Raw genomic sequence first — 27,736 nt, 5'->3', positions numbered from 1 at the left:
TTAAGGATTCTAATACATATGCCTCAATATCCATCCTAGTAACAAACTGTATGCTAACTATTTTGACAGTGTTACAGGTCAGAATTTCCCACTTACAGGTAGTTAAAAAAAAAAAAAAAAAAAGCTTTTGGCATTTGTTAGGACTATCTTAAATATCTTACAAGATAATATACTGGAAAGCCTTTGCTGTTTTTGGTTTGATTTTGTAATAAGGAGAAAGATATTACTGCTTAAGTTTCATACCTGAGAGTATTAATGAAAATGAGAATTTATTTAGAAATAGCCTGCTATGGAAAAACTTGTAAAGCAGCAATTATCAAAGCATAGTCAATCTGGACTTGCAGCAACAGTATCATTTGGAACTTGGTAGGAATACAAACTCAGGCCCTACTGCAGAGCTACTGAATTAAGAACTCTGAGGATGAAGCCTGTCATCCTGTGTTTTAATAAGCTCTCCAAACAATTCTGATACGTGTTAAACAACTGCTGCTATAAAAAATTAAATCTATAAAAAGTTAACTCAGTCGAGGATTAAGGATTATCTAGAATGTATTTCCATTTTATAAAATATATGTATATATATTCACATGGAAACAAGACCATGAGTACATATAACAACATTTTCACATTGCACTTACTCTGAGTTATAGGAAATACAGGAATTTGTCTTTCTATTTTGCTTACTTCTATTTCCTAATTTTAAATAATTACAGTTTACTTGTAATAAAAAAGAAACATTTTTTAAAACATCAAAATAATTCTCAATTCCTTTTCAAAACCAGGAGGATGCAGTGTTAATATTAGTGAATAAAGTCCTACATCTCAAAAGAAATATAATTTTTAAAACTAGCTGGTTATATTCAGTAAGAAAAGCTAAATTAATAAGCACTTTTAATTACACCATTTTAAATACCAACTGTTTCAAGGTTCCCTGAGAGCATACCAACTGAGATATAAAATTTATTGAAAAAAGAAAAACTACTGCCTTTTAGCAATCAAATAACAGCTTTCTAAAATAATATACATGGGAAATATCAATTATTTATTCTTCAGATATCAGAACAGATACATCTACAAAAAATATACAACATATTCCTAATGTAATTCATACATTTCTGAATTTTTAATTTGAAAGGAAATTATCACATATAATTAAATTTATGTAGATAATTCACCTGGATGAATCGCTGAGATGAGCTTGTAAGATCAAACATAGATTTGCTTAGCCCAGGGGAACCGGGAAGTTTGTTGGTCCTTAAATCACAAACTACAAAGGGATATGAGAAAAGTATATATTTTTAAGAAACACTGGAATTCTACTTAATTACCATGAACTAAATCTCTGTAGCAATACATCATGAATATTTTGTGTAAATCTACAGAAGAGATAAAGCCTTCTAATAAAAATTTTTTTAACTTAAAAAATTTTTTTTCAATTATTTTTTGTTTGAAACAGAAATCAACATAAATCAAACAACACATTTTCATATCTACATCAATTATCAAACAGGGAAAATTACTTTTTTCTTTACATTCCCCATTCCTTGATCCAATAAATATAATCTAAGAGTAAATACTCTGTATTAAGTGTAATGCAACTATTATTAATAAGCACGTATTACTTTTAAAAATCAATACTCAATCCCATGTGTTTCTATATTTCTAGTCTGTATTTTTAGTTTCCCTCCTACACTGTAAGATCTGTGAAGAAAGGAACTTTGTATGCCAATTGTATATTCTAGCACAGTAGTGAATGCAAGGCAGGCCCTTAAAAGTATTTCTTCTTTATTTTCAGTACCTCACCCTAAATTCACTGGTTGAGATATATATATACACACATATATATACACACACACACATATGTATACATATATATACACATACATATATGTGTGTATATATATATATATATCCTGAAAAACTGAGAATTTTGTGAATCACAGATGAACACGGTAGACAATAATTCACAGTCTCAAATATGAAACTACAAAAGCTCTATAATCACTTAAGCAGTTTCTTTGTTTATATTTCCCATCACACCATGAGTTTCTAAATTCATCATTTTCCCTGAATACAGAAAAAAATGAAAAAATATTACTGTATTTAGTACAACATATCTATGTACAAATAGCTGTTGGAGAGTTTATGAATATACAGGTGACAAGTGAAATGCATACAAAATAATCTGGGCTGGTGTAGTGGCTCATGCTTGTAATAACAGCAATTTGGGAGGCCAAGGCAGGAGGATTGCTTCAGCCCAGGAGTTCGAGCCCAACCTGAGCAAGACGGCAAAACCCCATCTCTACAAAAAATACAAAAAAAATTAGTCAGGTGTGGTGGCACGTGTCTGTAGTCCCAGCTTCTGCGGTGGTGCAGGGGTGATGGGGAGCTGTGGTGTGAGAATCACTTGAGCCTGGGAGGTTGATGCTGCAGTGAGCTGAGATTGCACCACTGCACTCCGGCCTGGGCAACAAAGTGAGACTGTCTCAAAACAACAACAACAAAAAGACAAAATAATCTGAAAACAAAACTTCTTTCTTCTTTATGTTTTTTCCCTTTTACCTGGTATGCAGCTAACTTCTTTCTCTTTTGTTGTATGTATTTATCATGAACAACATAATGTTTTAAAGTATATATACGTTGCAGAATGACTAAATCTAGCTAATTTACAAATGTATTACTCCACAGTTATCACTTTTGAATGATAACAAAAAGTGTTTTGAGAACACCTAATATCCACTCTCTTAGCACTTTTCAAGAATATATCATAATTAACTATAGTCTCCATGTTGTATAAAAGATCTCTTGAACCAAAGCTTCTTTCAAAAAAGGGAAATTAAATGGAATTTAGAACTACCAACAGATATAACTCATTAATCTTTCAATTTTTATATTAGATATAATACTACAGAGATGTCATAATGTTTATCACATTTATGAAGCGTGTTTTCTTATTTTTAAATTGCTTTTAATAGTAAGAATCATTTATTCCCATATCTTAGATTTGATTTCTAAATTTCTTAAAGAGAAACACAAAGAGGAAAAGCACAAAAAATTTTCATACCCGATCCATACAGTCTCGTCACTTCTGAACAGGGAGGAAAGCGTCTACTCAAATCAGGTGAAATGTGCTGATACATATAGAATGGGTTATACACATCATAGCTAGGTCCATGCTGGGATGAACTGGAAAGTTCTACCTTTCGATCTCCAAAAGATGCTCTGGCAGATCCTGAAAGCAAATGTTTCTAAAAGTTTGTAACATCCTTTTTCTTGGAGTTATTAGCCAACAGCTGGTACACCCAGGGTAAAAGAAAAAATATTTTGTCTCAAGTAATACTAAATCACATGTCTTTGATAGCTAAAAATATCAGCACATATTTAGGGAGTTCTGTGTGAAGTGTTATGCCAAGGATCAGCCATTAAGCCTGCACTTAAGACAGTCTGGTATATTTCCGGCATTTTTCTTTGCCCCATAGACAATTCTGTATTGTGTGATCTGAGTTTCCTCTTATTTTTCTACTTATATATAGAACATCTTTTAAATTACAAGATTTGGGGGAGAGATATATCCTTTTCAAGAAGACGTAGAACATTTATTAAAATTGACCACATGCTGAGATACACCAAGAAACTCTCAAATTTGGAAGGATTGAAATCATACAAAGTATGTTTTCTTACTGCAATGCAATTAAGTTGGAAATCAAATAGCAAAAATAAAAATAAAAAATATTTATATGGAAACACTAAATACTAAGAATAACCAAAAACTTAATCTTTAAGAAGAAAAACAAGACTGAAAGATTCGCTCTACTGGGAATTAGGAATATAACATTGGTAAGTGATAGAAAAAGAGAACAACAGCAAAGAAAAGAAAGCCTAGAAATAGATACCCATTTCACGAACACTTACTTTATAATTAAGGTGGCAATGCACAAGAAAGAATGATCTTTCCACTAAAAGGTGATAAGACAACTGGATATCAACAGGGAAGAAATAAGCCTGCATTCAACTAAACATATTCACAAAAAATTAGTTCCATGGGGATTGTAGATCTAAATTAAATATTACAGGCAAACCAACAAAGCTTCTATATTCAGGTTAACTGATAAGAAAGTTTTCATGACCTTAGGACAGGGAAGCACTTCTTAAATGGAACATAAAGAGCATTAATCATATACATACATATATATATATATATACACATACATACATATATATATATAATTTTATTTATTTATTTATTATTTCTGAAGTTGATTCTCACTCTGCTGCCCAGGCTGGAATGCAGTGGCATGATCTCGGCTCACTGAAACCTCCACCTTCTGGGTTCAAGCTATTCTCCTGCCTCAGCCTCCCAAGTAGGTGGGATTACAGGCACACGCCACTACGCCAGCTAATTTTTTGTATTTTTAGTAGAGATGGGGTTTCACCATGTTGGCCAAGCTGATCTTGAACTCCTGGGTTCAAGTGATCCACTGCCTCAGCCTCCCAAAGTGCTGGGATTACAGGCATGAACCACCGTGCCCAGCTTAATCATAGACATATTTTAATAAACTAAACTACATTAAAATTTAAAATTCCCGTTTGTCAAAGACTATTTAAGGTAACCCACAGAGTGAAAGAAGACACGTGCAACAAGTATAACTGACAAAGGGCTCATATGCATCCAAGTACTAACCAGGCCCGACCCTGCTTAGCTTCTGAGATCAGATGAGACCAGGAGCATTCAGGGTGGTATGGCCATAAAGGGCTCATATCCAGAATACATGGGGAATGCCTACAAATCAATAAGAAAAAGACAGACGAGACCATATATAAATTGGCTTAAGATGTTAATAGGCACTTCAGAAGACAATCAATCTCATTAGTCATGAGGAAAAAATAAGTTGAAAACTCAAGGAAATACCACTACACACTCACCAGAATGGTTAAAAGTGAAAAGACTGACAATAGCACGTGTTGGCAAGAAAGTAGAGGAATGTAAACAATCATACTCTGCTAGTGAAAATGTAAATTGATATAATCACTATGGAAAAAGAGTTTGGCAATTTCTACTAAAGCTGAAGATATTTATATTCTATGACCCAACAAGCCATTCTGAACATATACACAACTGAAATGCTTGTACATGTGCACCAAGAGATAGGTATAAGAATGTTCGTAAGTATTACTACCCATAATAGCCAAAAAATTGGAAAACTCAAAATCCCATCAACAGTAAAATATAGTATACACTTACTACATAAAAATTCCTTACAGTACGCTACACAGAAACACTACTGTACACTATGCCATTTAGAATACACAATGAATTACAATGTACACTTACTGTACAGATATAAAAACAAACTGAAACTACTGACAATTACTTGAATTAATCTAAAAAACATAATGTTGAATGAGAAAACCATAAACAAAAGAATACAGACTGAATAAATTGTTTATTTTATATTAAGTTCAGAAAACAGAAAAAATTAAACTACAATATTCAGGGATATGAGCTTAGGTGGTAAGAAGAAAGGCAAGAGAGTCATGATTGTAACAATGGTGATACTGAACACTCTAGGGTGACTGAAAGGCAAAAAAATGGAGAGAAGCTTTGGGGTTACTAGTACTACTCTATTTCTTTACCTAGGTGGTACCTACATGGGTATTCTGCTTTGTAATTAATCACTGAGCTGTATGTTTCTGTTTTGTGCATTTTTCTATGTGAATAATATTTCATAATTTAAAAAAGATAAAATATAGGTCAAATTCCTTTCAAGGTTAATAACCATGTTGGGAATAATATGTAGACATAAAGCTAAATTCTTCAAAGGTTTAAATTATAGTAATTCTCTGTATAACAACATTGTGGTCAACTATGGACCACATATACGACAGTGGTTCCATAAGATTATAATGAAGCCGAAAAGTTCCTATGGTCTAGTGACATGGCAAGATGTGCAGGCCTAGGCTAATGTGGATACTTGTGTCTAAGTTTTTAACAAAAAAGTTTAAGAAGTAAAAAAAAAAAGTTTTTAATAGAAAAAAGCTTATAGAGTAAGGATATAAATATTTTTGTATAGCTGCACACTGTGTTTGTATTTAAGCCAAGTGTTATTACAAAAAAGTCAAAAGTTTTAAAATATTTAAAAGTTTAGGCCAGGCATGGCGGCTTACACCTGTAATCCCAGCACTTTGGGACGGCGAGGTGGGCAGATCACGAGGTTAAGAGATTGAGACCATTCTGGCCAACATAGTGAAATCCAGTCTTTACTAAAAATACAGATTAGCTGTGCATGGTGGCCCGCACCTGTAGTCCCAGCTACTTGGGAGGCTAAGGCAGAAGAATCACCTGGACCTGGGAGGCAGAGGTTGCAGTGAGCCAGGATCGTGCCACTGCACTCCAACCTGGCGACAGACTGAGACTCTGTTTAAAAAAAAAAAAAAAAAAAAGTTTATACAGTAAAAAAGTTACAGTAAGCTAAGGGTGATTTATATTGAAGAAACAAAAATATATTTAATAAATTTAGTATATCCTAAGTGTACAGCATTTATAAAATCCACAGTAGTATACAGTAATGTCCTAGTCTTCACATTCACTCACTACTCACTCACTGACTCACCCAAAACAACTTATAGCCCTGCAAGCTCCATTCATGGTAAATGCCCTATACAGGTGTATTATGGCTTGGTTGTGTCCCCATTCAACTCTCATCTTTACTTGTAGCTCCTATAATTCTCATGTGTTGTGGGAGAGACCTGGTGGGAGATAACTGAATCATGGGGACAGTTTCCCCCAGACTGTACTTGTGGTAGTGAATAAGTCTCAAGAGATCTGATTTTTTTTTAAAGGGGTTTCCCCTTTTGCTTGGCTCTCATTCTCTCTTGCCTGCTACCATGTAAGATGTGTCTTTCTCCTTCCACCATGATTGTGAGGCCTCCCCAGCCACGTGGAACTGTGAGTCCATTAAACCTCTTTTTCTTTATAAATTACCTAATCTCGGGTATGTCTTTATCAGCAGCATGAAAATGGACTAACATAGTAAACTGGTACCAGGAGTGGGGTGCTGCTGTAAAGATACCCAAAAATGTGGAAGCAACTTTGGAACTGAGTAAGAGGCAGAGGTTGGAACAGTCTAGAGGGCTCAGAAGAAGACAGGAAGATGTGGGAAAGTTAGGAACTGCGTAGAGACTTGTTGAATGGCTTTGACCAAAATGCTGATAATGATATAGACAATGAAATCCAGGCCAAGGTGGTCTCAGATGGAGATGAGGAACTTGTTGGGACCTGCAGTAAAAGTGGCTCTTGCTATGTTTTAGCAAAGACACTGGTGTCATTTTGCCCCTGCTGTAGAGATTTGCGAAACTTTGAACTTGAGGGAGATGATTTAGGGTATCTGGTGGAAGAAATTTCTAAGCAGCAAAGCATTCAAGAGGTGACCTGGCTGCTGTTAAAAGCATTCAGTTTTAAAAGACAGCATAAAAGTTCAAAATATTTGCAGACTGTCAATGCAATAGAAAAAAACACATTTTTCTGAGGAGAAATTCAAGCCACCTGCAGAAATTTGCATAGGTGACAACGAGCCAAATGTTAATCATCAAGACAATGGGGAAAATGTCTTCAGGCTATGTCAGACCTTTGCAGCAGCCCCTCCCATCACAGGCCCAGAGGCCCAGGAGGAAAAAGTGGTTTCATGGGCCAGGCCCAGGGCCCCCCTGCTGTGTGCAGCCTGTGTCTGCACACCCCTCCCATCACAGGCCCCTCTAGCAATGGCTAAAGGGGCCAAGGTACAGCTCAGCCCATGGCTTCAGAGGGTGGAAGCCCCAAGTCTTGGCAGCTTCCACATGGTTGAGCCTGCAGGTGCATAGAAGTCAAGAATTGAGGTTTGGGAACCTCCGCCTAGATTTCAGAGGATGTAAGGAAATGCCTGGATGTCCAGGCAGATGTTTGCTGCAGGGGTGGGGCCCTCATGGAGAACATCTGCTAGGGCAGTATGGAAGGGAAATGTGGAGTTGAAGCCCCCACACAGAGTCCCCAATGGGGCACTGCCTAGTACAGCTGTGAGAAGAGGGCCACCATCCTCCAGACCCCAGAATGGTAGATCCACCAACAGCTTGCATTGTGCAACTGGAAAAGCCACAGACACTCAACGACAGCCTGTGAAAGCAGCTGGAAGGGAGGCTGTACCTTGCAAAGCCACAGGGGTGGAGCTGCCCAAGACCATGGTAACCCACCTCTTGCATTAGCATGACATGGATGCGAGACATGGAGACAAAGGTGATCATTCTGGAGCTTTAAGATTTGACTGCCTCACTGGATTGCGGACTTGCATGGGGCCCTTAGCCCCTTCATTTCAGCCAATTTCTCCCATTTGGAATGGGTGTATTTATCCAATGTCTATACTCCTATTGTATCTAGGAAGTAACTAACTTTTGATTTTTCAGGCTCATAGGCGGAAGGGACTTGCTTTGTCTCAGATGAGACTTCGAACTGTGGACTTTTGAGTTCATGCTGAAATGAGTTAAGACTTTGGGGGACTGTTGGGAAGGCATAATTGGTTTTGAAATGTGAGGACGTGAGACTTGGGAGGGGCCGGGGCAGAATGGTATGGTTTGGCTGCGTCCCCACCCAAATCTCATCTGGAATTGTAGCTCCCCTAATTCCCACATGTTGTGGGAGACACCTGGTGGAGACAATTGAATCATAGGGGTGGTTTCTCCCATACTGTTCTCCTGGTAGTGAATAAGTCTCAGATCTGATGGTTTTATAAGGGGTTTCCCCTTTCGCTTGGCTCTCATTCTCTCTTACCTGCTGCCATGTAAGATATGCCTTTCACCTTCTGCCATGATTGTCAGGCCTTCCCAGCCACATGGAACTGTGAGTCAATTAAACCTCTTTTTCATCATAAATTAACCAGTCTCAGGTATGTATTCATCAGCAGCGTGAAAACAGACTAATACAAGGTGCATCATCTTTTAAGTTTTATACCATATTTTTACTGTATTGAATACTGTATTCAGTATAGTATACAGCACAGTAACATATTGTATAGGTTTGTAGCCTAGGAGAAATAAGGTATCCATATAGTCTAAGTGTTTAGTAGGCTACACCATCTAGGTTTGTGTAAGTGCCTCTACATTGTCCATGCAATTATAAGATAGCTTAACAACAACATTTCTCAGAACATATCCCCATTGTTAAATGATTCATGACTGTGCTTGCAACACAATTTTAGTCATTATTGATAGCAGTCTGCCCTATTCACTCGAAATCTTCTCTTTTCTCAACCCATCATTCACATATGCATACATACATACACATATTTAACTTCTGTAATTAGGTACCACCTCACTTTCTTGACTCTAATAAAAGTAATTTTCTCTTTAATATATAAAAATCAGATGGTTTTACCACTTCTTCAGTGAACCTATAATTTAGAAGTTAACCAATTTCTTCCTCATTCAACTCAAAAAGCAATGTTTTCTAGTGAGCACAATGTCAAGAACATAAGAAAAACTATCACATATTGCCAGGTGGATATTTCTTACCTTTTTTCTGATTATGAAGATAATAGAGTAAAAACTCAAAATTATTTAAGAATAGAAAATTCATTAAACAAATTACAGTATGTCTATATGAAGAAATACTATGTATTCATCAAAAAGCAACAAACATGAAATGTTCACAATATATCATGTGGATGAAACAACTTACAAGCCTGCGTGGTTTAATCCCAATGTTGTTAACAAGTATGAAAAAAAGAGAGAAAGATCAATTGATTGGGTATTCTGTAAGCCAGAACTTTTTAAAACTATTTTTGAGAAACACTATTGATATGCGCAAAGTAAGATGATAGGCCAGGCACTAGGGGTGCCTTTTCTCTAAAAAATTAAAATTGGGCCAGGCATGGTGGCTCACGTCTGTAATCCCAGCAATTTGGGAGCCCAAGGTGGGTGGAATGCTTGAGAATAGGAGTTCGAGACCAGCCTGGCCAACATGACAAAACCCCATCTCTATAAATACAAAAATTAGCTGGGTGTGGTGGTGTGCACCTGTAGTCCTAGTTACTCAGGAGGCTGAGACATGAGAATTGTTTGAACACAGGAGGTGGAGGTTGCAGTAAGCCAAAACCGTGCCACTGCACTCCAGCCTGGGCAACAGAGTGAGACTCTGTCTCAAAAAAACAAATTTTAATTTAAAATTTAAAAAATCACTCCTACCAGACCCAACTCTCTTGTAGGTAACAATAAACTCTAGACCAAAACTAAAACAAAGCAAGAAAATAAAAACCCTGAAGGCAATGAAGAGTAAAGAAAAGTAATACAGATCTGGACAGGAGTTGACTCTGGGGAAAAAGGTAATGGCACAAAGTGATTTATCTGTTTTTAATGACTTTTAGCCTGAGCACACATCAAAGTTGGCACCATGCAGGGTATATAAAACTCCAATAGAAAACTCACAGTCTTTCTAGCCTGAAGAACCACAGGGTACAGTTCAAGGAAATCAGAGCTGCAGGAAAGTAAGGTGGGAATCCTGGAAAGGAGAGATTCCCAAATTCTGTAAATAAAGCCTTTTCAAATATCTGTCTCATCTCTGAACTACCACTGAAGAGCTGCCACCCAAGACAAAATTTGTAGTTTAAGTCCAACCAGTTTACTTGTCTGGTAGAAGGGAGGAAGAAAGAAAGGAAGGAAGGGAAGGAAGGTGTGTTAGTCTGTTTGTGCCACTATAAAGGAATATCTGAGGCTGGGTAATTTATAAAGAAAAGCAGTTTCATTTGCTTGCTGTTTTGCAGTGTGTACAGGAAGCATGGTGCCAGCATCTGCTTCTAATCAGGGCCTCAGGAAGCTTACAATCATGGCAGAAGGCAAAAAGAGAACAGGCACATCACACGGCAACAGCAGGAGCACGAGATGGGCAGTGGAGGTGCCAGGCTCTTTTAAACAACCAGATCTCACAGGAACTCAGAGCTAGAACTCACTTATCACCAAAAGGATGGTGCTAAGCCATACATGAGGGATCTGCCCCCATGATCCAAACACCTCCTACCAGGCCCCACCTCCAACACTGGGAATCACATGAATTTAGCAGGGCCAAACATCCAAACCATATCAGGAGAGAAAGAGAAAGGGAAGGAGGAAGGGAAGGATGAAAGAAGAGAAGTAGGAAGGGAGGATGGGAGAAAGGGAGGAAAGAAGGAAGCTTTTCAGAGGAATGTAACTGAATCTAGAGTCTCCACAACACAACATTCAATATTTTTGATATTGATATCAAGAATATAACCCCAAATTACTCCATATACAAAGAAACAGGAAAATGTGATCTATTTTCAAGAAAAAAGACAATCCACAGAATCCAAACCTAGATGATCAAGATGCTGAAATCAGCAGATAAAGATTTTAAAGCTTAAAAACATAAAAGAAGACAGGTTTGCAATACTGTAAAAACAAGAAATTGCAGTAGAGGAAAACTATAACAAAGAATCAAATGTAAACTCTAGAACTAAAAAATGCAATGTCTAAAATAAAAAGTTCATGAATAGGCTTAAAAGCAGGCTAAAGATAACAGAAGAGACAGTGAACTTGAAAAAAAAGGTCAATATTATTGAATCTAAAGAACAGAGAAAAAAAGATACTCGAAAAAAAAAGTCTCAGAGACCCATAGAACAATATCAAAAGGTTCAGCATAGGTATAATTGGAATCCCAGAAGAAGAAAAGAGAGGGGATAAGACAAAAAATATTTGGACAAATATTGTAGATCTTGATAGAGATTTGGATTACACTGACATATACTTTTGTCAATATTCAACAAATATACACTTAAAATTCAACAAATACACACAAAATTCTACAAATATTCACTTGGGCAGCTCATTGTGTATAAAATTTATGCCAAAAGAAGAAAACTGTAAAGAGATCATTGAACCCAGTAAATGATATATATGTTTAAGTGTTTGCAAGGAAATATATTGGTGTCTTCAGTTTACTCTGAAATTCATTCCTCTCCAAAAAGTTGATTAATAATGGATAGAAGAATGGATAGGTAGACAGATATTTGATAAAGCAAGTATAGTAAGTAATGTTAATGGCAGAATTTATGTGGTGGACATACAGGTATTCACTATTAAGTTTTTTTTTTATTTTCCTGTATGTTTGAAATTTTTCTAATAAAATTTTGAGGGTAAAAAAGCTATTGTGACTTACAGTGTTTCAATGGACTAACACAAATTGTTTTTTAAAAAAAAACAAGACAAGAGCTACATGTTGTTTCATCTTCTCTCTAATTATATGGCTTCTACATCAGCCAAATTCCGCCAATGGATCTACTTCATTCAAGTAACTATTTAGATTGGGAAGTACAGACTGGTAGAAGAAAGAAGAGAAGGAAAAGTGACTATTAACCAAATATTAGAAAATAACAAATAAGAAACATGTTTTCTATGTCTACTAAGTCCTTTACTTTTTCATTCTAGACATGTGACGGATAACTGAGGTATTCTAATTACAGTTTATCCCTCAGTATATGTAAGGAATTGGTTTCAGCCCTCCATGGATACCAAAATCCATGGATGCTCAAGTCCCTTATATAAATGGTGCAGTATTTGCACATAACCTATGCATATCCTCCCATATGCTTTAAATCATCTCTTGATTACTTATAATACCTAACGCAATGTAAATGCTATTGAGATAGTTGTCATACTATATTGTTCAGGGAAAAAATGACAAGAAAAAAGTCTGCACATGTTCAGTACAGATGCAATCATTTTTTTTTAATGAATATTTTTGATCTGCAGTTGGTTAAATCCACAGATGTGGAACCCACAGATATGGAGGGCCAATTATATATTACTTCTTGAAAAACGGCCAATTCTACATACAAATTATTGTATTATGATCAGATTTCAAAATGGGACCTTTCAAAACTACTGTACATTAAGTTCTTCTACAGAAAGAGCAAAATATAAAAAGTAAAATACAAAATTTTTATATGAATTTTGTTTTAAAAATATAAAAGTAAAATAACAGCGCTTAAATGCTACATATTGATTTTTAAATCCTGCTATTTTATTGTTTACCTTCAAGTTCTTCCAGATGTGAAGGAGTTTCTTGTGTCCTGGGTTGAATATAAGATAACTTAAACTTGGGCACCACAAATGGTACTTCTTTGCCATCAGATGGTAATTTGGAAAGCAAATAATCCTCAGTACAGCCAACCTGAGGCTTTATAGAAACAGAAGTCAATGGAGGTACAGAGATAGTAGCATTTTGACTATCTGGGACTGTTGCTTTAAAATCTCTTTCCACAGAAACTGCACATAAAAGAAAAAAGAAAAGAAAAAAGTCACAAATATGAATATAGGTTACATATAATAATCTAAACCTAGCATACTTTGATACTTACTTAACCATTTTAGAAGAAATTCCTAACACATAAACTACTCTTGGGTCTTACCAAACACTTCCGGAATCTACAGTAATTTTGTCCAGACAATGTTTGAGCAATTAATACACTATTGTTAAAGTGCATTAACTTATCATAATGGTAAAAGCAGCTTTAAAGAGTCTTATTCCCACAAGAATTCATAGATGGAAAACAATTTTATTTTGTAGTCAGTTATACAGTGCTTTCAACTAAAAATCCAGTCATTTAAAACTGTCAACAAAAGCAATTCTTATCAGTACTAATGGTTAACATTAGTCTTAATTACATAGAGCAACACTACAAGGAAGCTAAAGGTCTCCAAGTCTATAAAAATCACAACCAAATCACAAAATAAAATGCACTCTGACCCTAGAGGTACTTCATAATGGCAGCTACCCCAGTTGTAGCTTCTAAGACCCATTTTATTCATTCTTTAGAATCATATGTGATTCCTAAGCTACATGACTTAAGATGGGAGGTAAGTTATTCTTTATATATATATAATGCTATCTGTAGGCTGAAAGTACAAGTACTATTCTGTAGAAATTTATGAAATGTTTTAATGTAAAAAAGAAGCCTTCATACTCAAATATAATACGAAGCTCTGCTGTAGATTAGGAAATAAAAGAGCCAGAGAAGAGATAAGGAAGCCATGCAATAGAAAAAGAACTCTCCAGGGGTCCTTAATAAATGTGAGTCTTCATAGTTATGGGTCTCTTCCCCATTGGTCATTCATTCATTCAAGGCATTTTTAATGTTATACACATATTGTAAATTGTCTTTATTTAAATCAAAACATTGGTCAGAATATGTTGTCTCCCAAACATACTTCTTTTCCCTCCCTGTCTTTGCCTGTACTATTTCATCCACCTGTAATGCCCACGTCCAATTTTCAGCTTCTCTTCCTTCTTCCCACCCAGCTTGCTAAAATCCTATTCAGATGTCCATGGCAAAAGCAATTTTCTTTATGGTAATATCTTATATATCCCCTGGGTTGAATTAATCTCTCTTTCTCCTATGCTCCAGACTACTTGAAGTTATGGAATATTTACTTAGTGTGCCTTATGTTTCTGCCTCCCCCAAGAAGTTGGAAAACATGCCTAATTCTTTATATTACAAAATGCCACAAAGAAGAAGGTGCTACATAAATGTTACTGAAGTCAAAACAAAACTCACAGTTGTGCTTTTCTGTTTCACCATAGAAACATCCTCTACAGCAACTCTTTATAAATTCTGTTGCCATTACATTCAATTTTGAATATCCAGCAAAAGACACAAACTTCCAATCTTAATATTAATCTGTTGGTAGAATAGAAAACAAGTTAACCTGCTTGTCATGCTTAATGCCATTAGATATTACTAAATAAACCACATTATCTGTCTTTCTAAGACATAATGAGGATTCTGAAGCAAAAATACTTAAGAGGAAGATAGATTTTTGTAACCATATGAAATTCTGTTTAACTTATTTATAAGTTATTAAAATTACATTTAAAAATTACTAAATGAACAATCTCAATGTTAAAATCTGAAAAAAAAAGAAAAATTCCATTCTTAATTTTCTTTCACGAAAAATAAGATGGAAGATTGAATGAAGAGATATAGAGTAACAAGAGGGGTGTGTTTATGAGAGAGAGAGAGAGAGAGAAGGGACAGTGTGGCAAAAGAAGAGCAACATGGAAGAAATACAGAAAAACAAAGAAAAAAACAAAGAAAGAAGAAAAAAGAAAGAGGTAAACTAGGACATGTGCTGATAAAACAGCAAGAAACCTAAGACAAGAGCACATAGAATTAGGAAGAAATGTTTGGGAAGGGAGATGAAAAGGGAAAGGTCAAAAAAAAAAAAAGTCGAGGGCAAACCTAGAAATAGAGAGTGGAGACTACACAGCAGGAGAGACAGAGTGAGCTGAGGCACAGAGAGAGATAAGAAATAAAGAGGGGAAGAGTAGAATGAAGCGGAGAGAGAGGGAAGGAGAAATGAAGATGAGAGCAAGATGAGAGGTATAAAAGGGCAGACAAATCAAAGAATAAAAAGAAGGATGGAGAAAGAGGTAAGAAAAGGAGAGGGGAAAACACAAAATGTAAAAGAAAAGAAAAAACATTCAAAGAAACAGTGAAAGTTAGAAACTGAAAAAAGGATGAAAGATGAGAAAAGGGGTAAAAGATTGAGATAAAGAAGCAGTGAATTTAGGAACACTGGTCAAAGAATACAAAATTAGTTTTGATAGGAGAAATAGGTTGAATAGCTCTATTGTACTCCATGTGAATACAGCTAATGAAGATCCGCGGTACTCTTGAGAGATGCTAAGGCTGGATGTTTACTGTTCTCTCCACAAAAATAACTACGTCAGGTAATGCAGATGTTAGCTAGATTTAATCATTTCACAATGTATAGGCACTTCAAAACATCACATTGTATACAATAAATACATACAATTTGGTCAATTTGAAAAGTAAAGAAAAAGCATATAAAAAAAGTAAAGAGTGGTAAAGGAGATAGGGTTAGAGAGGTAGGAGAACACGGGGATAAATAAAAACAGACTAGGAGAAATGGAGATGAAATTAAAAAGCTGACAGAGAAAGAAACTAAGTATCTTAAAGGAAAGTTTATTCATTATTATATTCTAATAAATACACATATAGTATAACTAAAACAATTTTTCTCTTTCACCTGATCTATCTAAATCTATGTCCAAGCAAAAGTTAAAAGAAAACATGGCACTCCATAAAAAGTGTGAGAAAACATTCACTTCCTCCAGATCAATTATTCTGGTAATTCAAAGGCCCTATAATGGGCACCAATAAACAAATAAACTGCATATTTCATGAATTATTTTAATCTTTAGAGTTATACTAATAGAAAAGTACACCTTAAGCACTATATCACATACACACAAAAAGACACCACAAATAAGATATAGAGCAAATAAAGGAAGTCTATTTTACATTTACCAGGAAATTAAATTGTATAAGAACTTCATGTCCAATTTCCTATTGTCCTTGGTCTCAGTGCCTTTGTTCTAATGCACTGTCTTCATTTATGCCTACTTAAACTCCATACGTTTTTCACAGGAGGTTTTAAACATATGTGAAGAAGTATAGCAAAACCCTAATCACTCAGATTAAAATAATTATCAACTCATGGCAAATCTTATTTCACCTCTGCCTCCCCATTTGCTCTGTCCTTTGGATTATTTTGAAATAAATTCTAATCATATAATTTCATCCATAAATACATAAATAATGATCTCCAAAACATGTGGCAAAGGACTTAGGAGTTAACTTCAAGGGGCTCTCACTGGCTAAAGGTGAATCATTTCAAGTATTAATACAAACAGTATCTGTAATGAATGGTAACATATCAAATATTTCTAAAACATTGCTCTTTTTAAACATAACCATAATAGCATTATCATGTGTAAAATAATTAATGTCATCAACTACTTGTTCACTGTTCAAATTTCCCCTATGGTCTCAATTTGTATAGTTGTTTTGTTGAAATTAAGATCAAATTTTAAATTGTTTCATCTTTTGTTATTAAAAGTAGTGCCATAGTAGCTTTGTGCACATTATTTCTCAGATATTTCTCAGTATATATCTGCAAGATAGATTCCTAGAGATAAGACTATGGGGCCAAAATGTGTATATATGTAATTTTGCTTGTATTGCCAAAATTCTCTCTGAAGCACACCATTTTGCATTCCCAATAGCAATATATGAGTACCTTTTTCTGTTACCAACAAAATACATTGTCAAACTGATGCTTAATACCATGGACTTTTGCCAGTGTGATAGGAAAGAAATGATATACTGTGTTGTTTTAATTTACATCTCTCTTATTATAAGTGATGTTGAGCTTCTTGTGATATAAGATTGATCTGTAATTGTTTATATGAATTCTATTAATTGTCTCCTGCTGATATTTTCATAAAGCTGTTGGTCTTTTTCTTCTCCAGTTTTTGAAGCTCTTCAGATATTTGAGAGATTAACACTTTGTCCATTATACAAGTGGCAAACATCCTTCTGGTTTGTCATTTGTCTTTTTACTTTGATTATGGTGTTTCTGCTATGCAAAAGTGTGTGTATTATAAAATCATAAAATAATTTACCCATGTTTTCTTCCAGTACTTAGTACAGTATTATTTTCTATACTGACATCCTGTTATACAGTATGAGAAATGGATTCAAACTCACCTCTTCCCAATTCGCTATCTCATTAGCACAAACACCACATATTAAAAATTCCATATTTTCTCCACTTACAGGATGCTCCCTTTAGTACACATTAAATTTCCATATGCAATTGGGTTTATTGTGTATTTTCTATTCTCTTCAATTGTTCTGTCTATTCCTGTACCAACAGTATATCATTTTAATCTTAAATTCTTATATCATGTTATAACATGTAGCAAGACAAGTCATCTTTACCCCTCTTCACTTTCTGCATTTTCTTAGCTATTCTTGCTTGTCTGTTCTCGAAAATGAACTTTATAATCTGTCTAGCCCTGGGAGGAAAAATCTGATGGTACTTTCATCAGGATCATATTAAACTTCTAAATTATTTTTTTAAAACTGACATCTCTAAGAATATTGAGTCTTCCCACACAGAACATAGTATATCTTTATATTTGTTCAAATTTATGCTTATGCCTTTGGGAGTTTTTAAAGTTCTCATAAAAATTCTGAAGATTTCTCATTAAGTGTATGCCTGTATAATTTGCTTGGCTATCATAAATGTTATCTTCTCTTCCATTACATCTTGTGACTATTTCAATTTTTAAAATGTATGCATTTTCAAAGGCCCTGTTCAGCTCCAGCATATTAAATACTCTGTAACCACCCAAATCAAACGAATAGTCTCTCATCTCTAAATGTCTAGTGTCTTTAAAAAAAAAAAAGTTTAACATTTGTCTTAACATTTTATGAGATCTTGTTCTATCTCCCCTGTTAGAACAGAAACTGTTCAAAAACAATATTGTACTCACTTTCTGCTTAGCACTCAGCACACTATATGATGCTGGGAATATTGTTGGAACTCAGCAAATACCTAGCTGATAGATAAGGAAACAAAGTACAACAACTATCTCCCATAAAAACTCACAATATATTCATCAAACCACATCTCTTGCAATCAGCTTGCAAAATCAGCTTGCAAATACTTAACGTTAATCATGAGAGGAATGTGGAAGAATTGGTTAAAAATGACTGCTACTTCAGGGGGAAAAGTCCTCAATGTTGATGGCCTTGAGTCATCCAAAATGAGTTGGGGAAGATGGAGGAAGGTAGTAGAAAGAGAGAAAAGTTTATATGAATGAAATGTGAAATCTGATTAAAATGAACACCCAGTAATACACTACAGAAAAGACAGTTAAAAAACACATGGATATTTTACTTTTGTACAAAATAGAGTAACAGAGACAGATTTACCCTACCACCTGAAAAGCAAATAAAATATATGGAACAGCAATTTTCAAGATATTGGCTATCAGACAGCAAAGAACTGAGAAATAGGAACTAAATGAGGTAAGCTTTCCACCTTACTCCCTTGAGGGAGTTTCCAGGCCATGGGAACTTACCCAGGCAAAGCCGAGTAGATTTTCTGAAATGAAGAGACAAAGCTGAAAGTATGTGAAGAATAAGGCAGCGAGAGTTTGCATAACAGACTACTGTAGAATAAAGAGGTACATACAGAGAACAATGGAGATCAGCAGAGGGTCCCACTCAAGTATTCAACAGAGTACTGATCAGCGCACAAAAAAAAAAAAACGAAGCTACACAAGACTGCGGGAAAAAAACACCAGAAAAATTTACAAAAACTATACATGACCGGTATTCACCAAGGTCAGGAGTGATGCTTGTCCCCACAAATCAGACTGGAAAAGGGATCAAATTGTTTACACAAAACTTAACTGTGTCCCAAAGCAAATTTACAGAAATCCAAAAATATCCAGCATACAAGGTAAAACCCGCAATGTCTAGTATCCAGTAAAAAAAAGTACCAGGTATACAAGGAAGCAAAAAATATATAGAACCCATAATGAAGAGGAAAAAAAAATCAATTAGAAACAACCTAAAATTGAGACAAGGCAGTTGAGGACACTAAAATAGTTATAGCTGGACTCAATATGTTCAAAAGGTTAAGTAGAGATATGGACGTTATTAAAAAGACGCAAATCCAATTTCTAGAGATGAAAACTATAATGTCTTTGATGGAAAATATACTGAATGGGATTAATACCAGATTGGATATTGCAAAAGAAAATATTAATGAACTTGAAGGCATAGTAAGATAAACTAACTAAAATGAGACACAGAGAAAAGACTAACATCAAAATGATAAAAAGCATCTGTGACTCATGGGACAATTTCAAGTGACCCAAAATACATGTATTTGGAGTCCACGAAAGAGACTGGGGATAGGGGGGAGGGCATATTTGAAGAAATAATAGCCAAAATTTTCCAAACTTGGTAACTACAAACCACAGACCTAAGAACCTCCACAAACACTAAGGTCAGGAAACATGAAGAAAACTACACCAATGCACACCACGCCATAACAACATCATTCAAAAACAGTGATGAGAAAATCTTAAAAGCACCCAGAGAAAAAAGACATGTTATGTACATCAAAGCAAGGATTAAGAATAGCAGCATATAGCTGAGCATGGTGGTGTGTGTTTGTAATCCCAGCTACTCAGGAGGCTGAGGCATAAGAATCACTTGAATCTGGAAGGCAGAGGTTGCAATAAGCTGAGATCATGCCACTGCACTCCAGGCTGGGTGACAAAGACTCTGTCTCAAAAAATTAATTAATTAATTAATTAAAAAGGATAGTAGCACAGTTCTCAATGGAAACAAAACAAAAACAGTAGAGCTAGATCTTTAATGTACTGAAAGAAGAAAACCCATCAACCTAGAATTTGACACTCAGAGAAAATCTTTCAAAAATGGAGGTGACATGAAGACTTCTTCAGACATACAAAAGTTGAAAGAACATATTACCAACAGATCTACACCACAAGAAGTGTTAAATGATGTCCTTCAGGCCAAAGGATAATATCTGATAGAAATATGAATCTACACAAAGGAATAAAGTGCACCATAAGTATAAATATATGATTTATTATTATTTGGATTTCTTTACAAGTTTATTAAAGCTTAGACAAAAAATAATACTGAGACAAAAGGTTTGTAACATATGTAAAACTAAAATGTATTACATCAATAGCACAAAGGCCAGGAGGAGAAATAAACGTAAAAAAGTAAATAATTATAGTATATGTGATGTGGTGTCATATCATTTGAGGACTGACTGTAGAAAGTTAAGGATACATACTATAAACCCTAATGCAACCACTAAAATAAGAAAACAGAGTTACAGCTTAGAAGCCAACAAAGGAGATAAAATGGAATCATTTTAAAATACTCAATAAAAGAAAGCAGAAAAAGAAGGGGGAAAAAAGAACAGATAGGATGAGTAGAAAACAAACAGCAAGATGATAGATTTGAACTTAATTATATCAAGAATCACAAGTGTGAATACTCTAAAATATGCCAATTAAAAGGCAGAGATTGCCAGACTGGATAAAAAAGTATGATCCAAGTATATGCTGCCTACAAGAAACGCTTTAAATACAAATAAATTAAAAATAAAAGGATGGATACCCCTTAAAAATATACACACAAAATCCTCAATGAAATACTGGCAACCCAAATCCAGAAACATATAAAAAGATTTATGTATCATAACCAAGCAAGATTTATCCCAGGATTGCAAGATTAGTTTAACATCTGATAATCAATTCATATAATACATCATATTAACAGAATAAAGGACAAAAACTATAGGATAATCTCAATAGATACAAAAATTTGACAAAATCCAATATTCATGATAAAAATACTGAGAATAGAAGAGAATCTTTCAACATAATAAACAGCATCTATGAAAAAATCTATAGTTAACATTACAGGAACTGCTGAAAGATTGAAAGTCTCCCTCTAAAGCCAGGAAAAAAAAAAAAAGATTTCTACTCTCTCTACCTTTATTCAACACTATATTTGAGATTCTAGCTAGGGCAATTAGGCTAAAAATATTTTGTAAACGGCATTCATCTTGGAAATCAAGAAGTAAAACACTCTTCATTCACAGACAACAAGATCTTGTAAATTTAAAAAAAAAAAATTCTAAGAAATTCACTAGCAAACTTACCAGAAGTTCACTAAGGTTGCAAGATATAAGAGAAATATACAAAAATTACTTGCATTTCTATATACTAACCATGAACACTCCAAAAATGAAATTAAGAAAACAATTCCATTCATACTAACATTTTTAAAAACTTAAAATACAAATACTTTAAGAAATGAAGTACAAGACTTATACACTGCAAACCACAAGACATTACCAAAAGATATCAAAGAAGAGCTCAATACTCGTGAAGATATCCCATGTTCATGGATTGGAAGATGTAATATCATTAAAATGTTAATATTATTAATATTGCTAAGGTGGCAATACTCCCCAAATTGGTCTACAGATTCAACACAATCTCTACCAAAATCCCTTCCAGCTTCTTTACAGAAATTGACAAGCTGATCCTAAAACTCATATGGGAATGTAAAGGGTGCAGAATAGCCAAAACAATCTTGGGAAAAAAAAAGAACATGGTGGAAAGACTAACTTCAAAATTCACTACAAAACTAGTCATCAGGACAATGTAATATTAGTATAAGGACAGACAAATAAATCAATAGAATTAAATTCAGAGCCCAGAAATACACCCTTACATTTATAGTCAATTGATGTTTAACAAAGGTGCCAAGAAATTTTAAAGGGAAAGAAATAGTGTTTTCAACAAATGGTGCTAGGACACCGAATATCCATATTTATATCCACATTATATCCACATGCCCTTCCCACCAAAAAAAAAAATTGGATCCCTGCCTCCCACCATCTACAAAAACTAACTCAAAACTGATCACGCACCTATATGTAAGAGTTAAAACTTCAAAACTCTTAGAAGAAAACATAGGAGTAAATCTTTGTAAACTTGGGTTAGGCAGTAATTTCTTAGACACAACACCAAAAGCACACATGATCAAAGAAAAATTTGATGTACTAGATTTAATTGAAATTAAAAACTTTGTGCTTTAAAAGACACCATTAACAAAGTGAAAAGACCACTTGGAGACTGAGAGAAGATATTTGCATATCACACATCCAATAAAATATGGATTATATCCAGCATATATAAAAAACTATTACAACTTAATAATAAAAGAAAAATAACCCAATTAAAAAATAGGCAAAATATTTGAACAGACACTTCTCCAAAAAAATCTACAAGTGGCCAAAAAGCACATGAAAACATGCTCAACACTGTTAGTGATTAGGAAAATGCAAATTAAAACTACAAAAAGACAATAATACACATTGATTAAAAAGGATAAAATTACAAAGATTGACCATTCCAAATGTTCATGAGTATGTGACAAGTAGTACTCTCCCATTCTACTGGTGGGACTGTAAAATGGCATGACCACTTTAGAAAACAGTTTGACAGTTTCTAAAGTTGAACATATACCTGCTACATGATCCAGACATGCCATTACTACATATTTACTTAAGAAAAAAGCAATCACATGTTTACACAAAGACTTGTATACTGGTGTTCATAGCAGCTCTATTCAAAATAGCCAAAAACTGAAAACTATCAAATATGTATCAACAGATTAATCCATTTAGAAAACAAACTGTGGCTCAATGGAACACTACTCAGAAATAAAGAAGTAAACTGGTTAAACATGCAACAACATGGATGAATCTCAAAATAATTATGCTGGGCAAAAGAATGCCAACAAAAAGAGTATGTGCCATACAGATATGTGCCATATTCTCTTGCATTTGCTTTATTAATAACAAAGCCATATTTCAGTTCTTATTATTTTTTCTTTAATTCGGCTTTTCTAGCTATCTTATTAATACTGATTTGTAGCTGAACTCCACTGCGTGATTCAATTTATATAAAATTGTAGAAAATGGAAATTAATCAATAGTAACAAAAAGTAGATCAGAGGCTGCCTCGCAACAGTGAGGAGCGGGGAGATGAAGGGCAGAGAGGGACAGAAAGGAAGGACTTGATTGGGCAGGAGGAAACTTTGGTGGGGGTTGATATATTCATTATCTTTTTTTTTTTTTTGAGACAGTGTCTCGCTCCGTCACCCAGGCTGTAGTGCCGTGGCGCGATCTCTGCTCACTGAAAGCTCCGCCTTCTGGGTTCATGCCATTCTCCTGCCTCAGCCTCCCAAGTAGCTAGGACTACAGGTGCCCACCACCACACATGGCTAATTTTTTGTATTTTTCAGTAGAGATGGGGTTTCACCGTGTTAGCCAGGATGGTCTCGATCTCCTGACCTCATGATCCACCTGCTTTGGCCTCCCAAAGTGCTGGGATTACAGGCGTGAGCCACCACGCCAAGCCTATACTCATTATCTTGATTGTGGTGATGGTTTCATAGGTACATACATACATGAAAACATCAAACTAAGATTTCAAGTATATGTAACTTACTACATATCAATTATACCTCAATAAACCTGAAAAAATAATTCATAAATAGAATGATGGAACATTAACAGAAAAAGAGGCCTCAAAAATATTAGCAGAGCAGAAGGCTTAGAAATCATTTTATCAGGGGCCAGGATGGTGGCTCATGCCTGTAGTCCCAGCACTTTGGGAGGCCAAGGCAGGTGGATCACCTAAGGTCAGGAGTTCGAGAGCAGCCTGACCAACATGGAGAAACCCCATCTCTACTAAAAACAAAAAATTAGTTGGGCGTGGTGGCACATGCCTGTAATCCCAGCTACTCGGGAGGCTGAGGCAGGAAAACCATTTGAACCCGGGAGGCGGAGCTTGCAGTGAGCCGAGATCACGCCATTGCACTCCAGACTGGGCAATAAGAGCAAAATTCCATCTCAAAAAAAAAGAAATCATTTTATCAAAGTCCTTCTAATTTTACCCAAAGAAAATAATGAGTCAAGCAACTAGATAACATTAGGTTTAGAACCAAACCCTAAGCTTTGCAACTTTTTCTAACATACCACATTGCTTTAGGTAGGGTATGGGTAAAGGGCAGGACCAGTCAGGTTAACAGACTATGTGCTGGCTGTCTATATAGCCACATGTTTGCTTTTTTAGCAGCAAGGAGAAGCAAATATAAATGGTTAAAAGTATACTGCCTAGGTTCCAATCCTGTAACTTTCACTTATTAGCTATATTACCTTAAATCTGTTACTTAACCTCTTTAAACTTCAACTTCTTCATCAATTAAAAAACAAAAACAAAAACAACAACAACAACAAAAAACACTTCTTAGGGCTATTGTGATGATCAACCAAAGTAATGCACATTAAGTATAAAACTAGTGGTAGGGCTGTTTTAAGAATAAATGCTGTCATCAGCAGCATCATTATATTTATTATCATCAGATCTCACTTACAACCGATCTGATTCATGCTAGTCACTTTATCCAATGCCAGGAATGATATGGGGACATTTAGCTAGAACATTCTAGTATGAGAACAGATTGTAAAAAGACTTAAATACTTCCATATCAATGGATAAAAGCTATAAACACCCTAGTCACTTTAACTCCTCTCTAGGCACCCCTGAGGTAAATGTCTGAGAAAGCAGGGGCCTCCATGACTCTGCTCCAATACTATGGTCAGTGCTCATGCACGACAAGTTGTTAAAATACTTTTAATATCACTCCCTGTTTGAGGTTCCCAAAGGGCTTATTTGCCTCTGCTGGCGTGACATAGTCTAGGAACAGCCTGCCTATGGTATTCTCACAAATAGAGGACAGTACATCATCACGACTTTCCCCTGCAAACCTGCTTTTCCTCTGGTATTTCCTACTACAGTGTCACTATCTGGCTAATTAACTAGGCCAGAAATAAGAGTGCCATTCTTGAGTCCTTCTGCTCCCAAAATCCACACATCCAATTCATCCATTCACTTACAAGCATTTATTGAGCATCTACTATGTACTAGGCAATTTGCTAGGCACTGAAAACAAAATAGTGAACAAGACAGACAAGCTTTTGGAGAGCTTACAACAGAGGAGGGAGATAAACAGAAAAATAAACAAACACAATGAGGAAAATTAACCAGGATTCAAGAGGAACTAATGTTAACTTTGTATAATCAGAAAAGACTTCCCTGGGGAGGTAACAATCCAGCTGGAACATAAACACAAGAAAGGATCAGCTAGCAAAGTTCTTGATGGTGGAGCAGAAATTGCAAAAATCTTCAGTTGTACCCACTTTGCATTATTTTGCAAGGTACTAAGCAACAGAAAGAGTAGTTAGCAGGTGAACTGTGAAATAGGCAAGGGCTAGAATTCTGTTGAGTAGAGCCCCTTAATCCTTGTAATTTTCTTTTTCTTTTTTTCTTTTTTTTTTTTTTTTTTTGAGATGGAATCTCGCTCTGTCATCCAGGCTGGAGTGCACTGGTGCGATCTTGGTTCACTGCAGTCTCCACCTCCCGGATTCAAGCAATTCCCTGCCTCAGCCTCCCAAGTAGCTGGGATTACAGGCACCCACCACCATGCCCAGCTAATTTTTGTATTTTTAGTAGAGACGGGGTTTCACCATCTTGGCCAGGTTGGTCTTGAACTCCTAACCTCGTGATCCACCCACCTCAGCCTCCCAAAGTGCTGGGATTACAGGTGTGAGCCACCGTGCCTGGCCATCCTTGTAATTTTCACACCTTCCTTTCTATTCTCAATTTGACTATTTTGATTCAGATGTTATGATACTCCAAATTACAGAGAGCCAGCTAATAGGTTTGCCTTTCAAATTCTTTTTATCCCCCCCACTGTGCTGCTAAGGTCCTTCATCTGCTTTAAGTAATGCTGTATCTCTCTATCACTTTCAGGATAAAATTTATTCTGCTAAATACAATATGTGACCCTTCTCTTGCTCATCTTCCACTACTTCCTTCTGCAAATACCAAGCTTCAAAATATAACTACCTGATGTGCTAGAAACACACCATTCTCTTTTTTACTTCTGCACCTTTGAACTACGTTAGGGTAGGAATGCTTCTTCCTGCTGTCTCTAGTTTCTTTGAGAAAGATTTGTCTGTATTAGAAAACGTACTTGCCTGCAGATACATGCCATATTCTTCTATATTAGCTTTATTAATAACAAAGCCCTATTTCAGTTCTCCATCTGCCTTATTCTTTTTTCTTTAATTTAGATTTCCTGGCTATCTTATTGATATTGATTTGTAGCTGAATTCCACTGTGATCAGAGAAATTGTATACGATCAATGATATGCATAGTATATCATCAATTTTAATAAATGTTCCATGTACATTTGCAACTTTGAGGTGCAATGTTCCATGTACATCACTAAATCAAATTTGTTGGTCATGTTAAAACCTTCTGTATCTTGGCAGGGCATAGTGCCTCATGCCTATAAATCCCAGTATTTTGTGGGGACCGAGGCAGGAGGATCATTTGAGTCCAGGAGTTCAAGACCAGCCTGGACAATATAGGGAGACCCCCATCGCTATAAAAAATTTAAAAATTAGCCAGGTGTAGTAGTGCATACCTGTAGTCCCAGTTACACGGGAAGCTGAGGTGGGAGGATCACTTAAGCTCAAGAAGTGGAGGCTGTGGGAAGCTGTGATCACATCACTGCACTACAGCCTGGGTGACAGGGTGAGACCCTGTCTGAAAAAAAAAAAAAAAAAAAAAAAAAAAAAACCACAGGAAAAAAATATGTATTTCTATTGATTTTTTTTCTGCTTGTTTTATATGGTACTAAAAGAGATGAATCTAAAAGGAAAACTCCAACCATGACTGTGGATATATCTATTTCTCCTTTTCTATCAGATTTGTTTCACATATTTTGATTCTAATTTATGAGATGCACATAAACTTAAGTTTATTAATCTCCCTTTCGATCTTTAGTAATACTTCTAGAAGCCTTAATGTTGGCTTTGTCTGATATAACTAGAATTTCTTTCAGTTAATATTTGCATGTTATATCTTCTTCCCATCATTTTCTTTTCAACCTGTCTGTGTTATGCTCAAGGTGTCTTTTATAAGTCGTATGTAGTTAGATTGTGTTCTATTATCCACTCTGACAATCTTTGTATTTATTTGTATTTTAACTGTATTTAGTCCAGTCATAAAGATTTAAAACTGTTTTAACATATTGGTGATTTAAATCTCTTATCATTATGGTAACTTATTAATTTCTAGAAATGCTTTTACCCTGAAAACAATTTTGTCTGATAGTAATATAG

General features: G+C 35.3%; 1 protein-coding gene across 4 annotated transcripts in view; it reads right to left on the bottom strand.

The window, feature by feature from the left end:
* TC2N (tandem C2 domains, nuclear) overlaps window positions 1-27,736 on the bottom strand; it is an 84,630-nt gene that overhangs the window by 18,489 nt on the left and 38,405 nt on the right. For all 4 annotated transcript variants that reach the window (XM_012498218.2, XM_003260888.3, XM_003260886.4 and 1 more), the window contains exons 2-5: window positions 14,592-14,714; window positions 13,069-13,302; window positions 3,065-3,232; window positions 1,176-1,267 (exon numbers count right to left, since the gene is read on the bottom strand). In XM_012498218.2, the coding sequence (XP_012353672.1) occupies window positions 1,176-1,267; window positions 3,065-3,232; window positions 13,069-13,302; window positions 14,592-14,658 (561 nt within the window). In that variant the 5' untranslated portion in view covers window positions 14,659-14,714. The remainder of the gene's footprint in view (window positions 1-1,175; window positions 1,268-3,064; window positions 3,233-13,068; window positions 13,303-14,591; window positions 14,715-27,736) is intronic.

Source organism: Nomascus leucogenys, chromosome 22a (genome assembly GCF_006542625.1).
Source record: "Nomascus leucogenys isolate Asia chromosome 22a, Asia_NLE_v1, whole genome shotgun sequence".
Lineage (NCBI taxonomy): Eukaryota > Metazoa > Chordata > Mammalia > Primates > Hylobatidae > Nomascus > Nomascus leucogenys.
Note: the sequence above shows the minus strand (reverse complement) of the source record. Positions and strands in the feature narration are given on the sequence as shown.